Source organism: Egretta garzetta, unplaced genomic scaffold (genome assembly GCF_000687185.1).
Source record: "Egretta garzetta isolate BGI_Z169 unplaced genomic scaffold, ASM68718v1 scaffold287, whole genome shotgun sequence".
NCBI lineage: Eukaryota > Metazoa > Chordata > Aves > Pelecaniformes > Ardeidae > Egretta > Egretta garzetta.
In genome coordinates, this window is record NW_009260435.1 from 11,549,872 (window position 1) to 11,554,126 (window position 4,255).

General features: G+C 38.9%; 1 protein-coding gene across 1 annotated transcript in view; it reads left to right on the forward strand.

Moving 5' to 3' along the window:
* The first annotated feature begins 330 nt into the window (after nt 1-330).
* The window catches only part of SEMA6D (semaphorin 6D), a 12,786-nt gene continuing 8,861 nt past the window's right edge, over nt 331-4,255 (forward strand). The window contains exons 1-10 of the mRNA XM_035899553.1: nt 331-439; nt 807-918; nt 1,471-1,531; nt 1,643-1,705; nt 1,790-1,891; nt 2,110-2,200; nt 2,478-2,597; nt 3,065-3,153; nt 3,931-4,148; nt 4,222-4,226. Coding sequence (XP_035755446.1) covers nt 331-439; nt 807-918; nt 1,471-1,531; nt 1,643-1,705; nt 1,790-1,891; nt 2,110-2,200; nt 2,478-2,597; nt 3,065-3,153; nt 3,931-4,148; nt 4,222-4,226 — 970 coding nt within the window. The remainder of the gene's footprint in view (nt 440-806; nt 919-1,470; nt 1,532-1,642; nt 1,706-1,789; nt 1,892-2,109; nt 2,201-2,477; nt 2,598-3,064; nt 3,154-3,930; nt 4,149-4,221; nt 4,227-4,255) is intronic.

A 4,255-nucleotide genomic window follows, 5' to 3' on the forward strand; every position in this document is an offset into this window, starting at 1 on the left:
TCCCATGAATTAAATGGGCTGACAGTCATCAGCTTCTATGGAAATGCCTGTAAATCCAGCTAAAAATTTGCAAACATCAATATGTTTCAGAGCAGCTTTGAGTAGGGGTACGTCACGGAGCAGTTTTCCATCAATGTACATACAGGAGCCTTTCATAAGCACCAGTTTAGTCCACTGCTGCCAGTGCTCAAATACAAATGCAAACCCCCTTCTTCTGCAGTAGGAAGTTACATTTACCGTCCTGTGCTGCTGAAATCTCACTGGCGTGTTCCTGTTTTCCAGGTAGTTAAACAGTGTGGCCACAAAGGTAGTACTCATCTTTCACCAGCCATGAGGCTTCCTCTGCTTTGTGCCTCCGTGATGCTAATGAGTCTGTCCCAGTGCCGAGCTGTCAGCTTCCCTGAAGACGAGGACCCTATTAACATTGTTGACTACCACTGTAAGTAATCTGCAAATGGTGCTAACCGCTAGGGAGAAAGTTTTAATGTGGGTTTTTTTTTTTTTTTTTCCTTGGGAAGTTAAAAAAAAGTCTGTTTTCTTTCAAATTGAAATGTGTTTACTGGCTTTGTATCTTTAATAGAACACTTAATCATTTTCTTAAAAAAGCAATCAGAAATACAGCAATAACTTCAGGAAAAAGAACATTTGCTGACATTAGCCATCTTTTTCTCATTTATATTCAAGACATTACTCAAGGAATTTAGTTTAAACCCTTCTACACCTAGTATATACAGCTAATCAATGCCATCTATTGATTCTTTAGCTCTATAATCCTGAGTGATGGTGTAGCCCACTTTTACTTGCAGATTCAAGGCAATATCCAGTATTTAGAGGACGCCCTTCAGGCAATGAATCTCAGCACAGACTGGACTTCCAACTGATGTTGAAAATTCGAGACACACTTTATATTGCTGGCAGGTAATTTTCCTTCACTCAGTTCATTAGATTAAAATTCTTTTCTCTTCTGGTTTTGCATTAGTGTGTAAAATTCATTTAGAAAAATCTGCAGAATGTGATAAAAATTAGAATTGGGGGAGGACTTCGCAGAGAAATATACTGTATCTATGGCCAGCACATGAAAATTGGATTTGAAGGCTGCAGTTACTGTAGTTATGCTAAAACCAGTGATCACAAAAAAATTTTAAACTTGGAGTGACACATCAGGGATGTAGGAAGTGAGGATAATATACTTTAATATTTACAGTCCAGATTAGTCTTCAACAGAACGGAGAGACAGAGATGGATAGCTGGGCACTGGAGGTGCTATCTAAGGACCATGCCAATAAAAATCAAACCACCCCATGTTGCCCATGACCGACCTTCTCCAATTTGCATTAAACACAGAAAATCCATAAGCATTTCATAGAAGTTTCTGATGTAACAAAAGACTCTAGAAATAGATTTAGCTTATCAAAAATAAGGCCAATGAATTAATGAATTTACTTGTGTCTTTTTACTCTTTGCGAACAGGGACCAAGTTTACACTGTAAACTTAAATGAAGTTCCAAAATCGGAAGTCACTCCAAGCAAGGTGAGTAGATGCAGATGCTGGCAAGGGAGAGGAATTTTCTTTGGGTTTAATTTTTTAAAGATTTTTTTGTGGAAAGGAAATCAAATGTTCTTTTCTGGTTTGACTAAACAGAAATTAACATGGAGGTCAAGGCAGCAGGACAGAGAGAACTGTGCTATGAAAGGCAAACATAAAGTAAGTTTAGCACATACATTATAGAAAAACAACACTAATATTTATTATATATGTAAAGTCTGTGACTAATACATCTCTTTTCAGGATGAATGCCATAACTTCATTAAAGTCTTTGTTCCAAGAAATGATGAGATGGTGTTTGTCTGTGGAACAAATGCATTTAACCCTATGTGCAGATACTATCAGGTAAGAATGTTGCAAATGTCATTAATCTGTTTCTAGTTTTGCTTGCACTAATGATGTTATAGCAAATATATCCAGTGTGACTGGAGAGTGCTTCAAGGTGAAATAAAAACAGACAGAAGCCAATGTGCTGAATTAAGTTTTCTGGAAAGACAGTGTTATGCTTTTGTGCCAGTACAAAATAGAAATGACACTATCACCCATTTATATTTCTTCTCTAGCTGAATACCTTAGAGTATGATGGGGAGGAAATTAGTGGTTTGGCGAGATGCCCATTTGATGCCAGACAAACCAATGTCGCCCTCTTTGCTGGTAAGAACTTTTGCTTGTAATGAGTCTAAATGATTAATGATACTAAAGGAGCCAGAGAGCTTTTAAAGCAAGTACAGGAAAGCTAAAGGTGTCATGGTGGCCCCGCTCTTAAATTTTTTAGAGGGCCTCCAAAGGATTAGAAGCTGACCTGTTAATAAATAGGTTACAGCAACTTGGGGAAGAGTGGCAGTAAAGAAATGGGGAAAAATACAGGCTAGTCAGAATTCTGTAGATTATTAAAGACCTCTTAATACCACATTTTCAACTTCCATTTTAGATGGAAAATTGTATTCGGCAACGGTAGCAGATTTCCTGGCAAGTGACGCTGTTATTTATCGCAGCATGGGGGATGGATCTGCCCTAAGAACAATAAAGTATGATTCCAAATGGATAAAAGGTAATTGGAGGGGGGGGGTATTTTCCCATACACATGGCAAATGTAATTTCAGTGGCACAGAGGGGCAGGTAGTTCACAGCCAGTGTGCTTTACACATACACTACAATGTCAGCATATATGTGGCTTTCAGTACAGTATGATTACAATAAGAAAGCAGTTTAATACAAATAAAGCAAAATTTTTATTAAATACATCAATGAATGAATCTGCAGTAACAAAACATCTTAGCTGACATGCAATTCCTCTGAGACCTTTTCACAGTCCATTAGCCAACATTAAAGACTTCACGTTCATTTAAGCTCCAGTGCACGCATATTGGGACATCCTAAAGTATCTGGAAGACAGGAGCTCAGGTTAGCTGCTATGGATGGGCCTGTGGAGAAGCCGCCGAGTCACGCAGCGTGGTCAGTGTCATGGGCTGATTGAGTAGTTCCTTGAAGTAACCTTCTCTTTGCTCTTCCTTACAGAACCGCACTTCCTCCATGCCATAGAATATGGGAACTACGTTTATTTCTTCTTCCGAGAAATTGCTGTAGAGCACAATAATTTAGGCAAGGTAGGTCTTGTCACAGCGAGCTCTCAGGTAGCCATGAGTTGTAGCAGAATGAGATCATCCTAAAACAGTATCAGTAACAAACATGGTTTGCAATATGAAGTAGGGACTAGTACAAAGTTCTCACAGTTTCCCCATCATTATAATTTACGGGGTGGGAGGTGGGAGGAAGAGAAAGAGAACAGTGCGTTCTTCAGCCAAAAAGTTGTTTCACTTCTCTATGCCTTGCTGTTAGGCAAGCTCACTACAGGTATCTTTTAGTATTGCTGTTGCCTTAGTGTTGCTGTTGCCTTAACACTTGTGGCAAGTAATGGAAAATCTGAGGGTTTTTTCGTGCTTATTAAAGAAACAAAAGAAAACAACACAAAAGAAGAGTTTCAAAGAAGTTTCTCTAATGTCCCTGGGTATTGAATAATTCAGTCATGCCGGTACAGAGTATAATACTCATGCCTCACCATGGAAGGATATTCTATAATAAATTATTAAATCCTTTACACATGGTTAATTAAAGTCTTTAAATCTCACTAACAATATGATTTTGAAGGGAAAAAAAGGGTGGGGACAAGCTGCAGAGTTGCATTTGCTTGGTGATACATTAAGATGCCTGTGCACTATGGGCTAAACACCATTTGCTTTCATCCTTTCTGTGCAGATAAATGGCAGCTTCCTGTTAACAAAATTATCTTTGGTGCTTTATTAACAGCTCAGAAACAAGCACTGTTTTCCTTGCATCTCTCAAGCCTTTCTCCCTTTTCCTTTTTTTTTTTTTGCCCTTCACAGGCTGTGTATTCCCGTGTGGCACGCATATGCAAAAATGACATGGGGGGGTCCCAAAGAGTCCTGGAAAAACATTGGACATCCTTTCTGAAAGCTCGGCTCAACTGCTCAGTTCCTGGGGATTCATTCTTCTACTTTGATGTTCTGCAGTCTATCACAGACATAATAGAAATCAATGGAGTCCCCACGGTTGTCGGTGTATTCACCACGCAGCTTAACAGGTGAGAGATGAGCAACCTTACATCAAAGGTAGTTCTCTGGTTCTGTCTAACACTGAGATTGGTGCCATTGTAGTCTGAGTTCTTGCAACTATTTTTCTAATTTTACA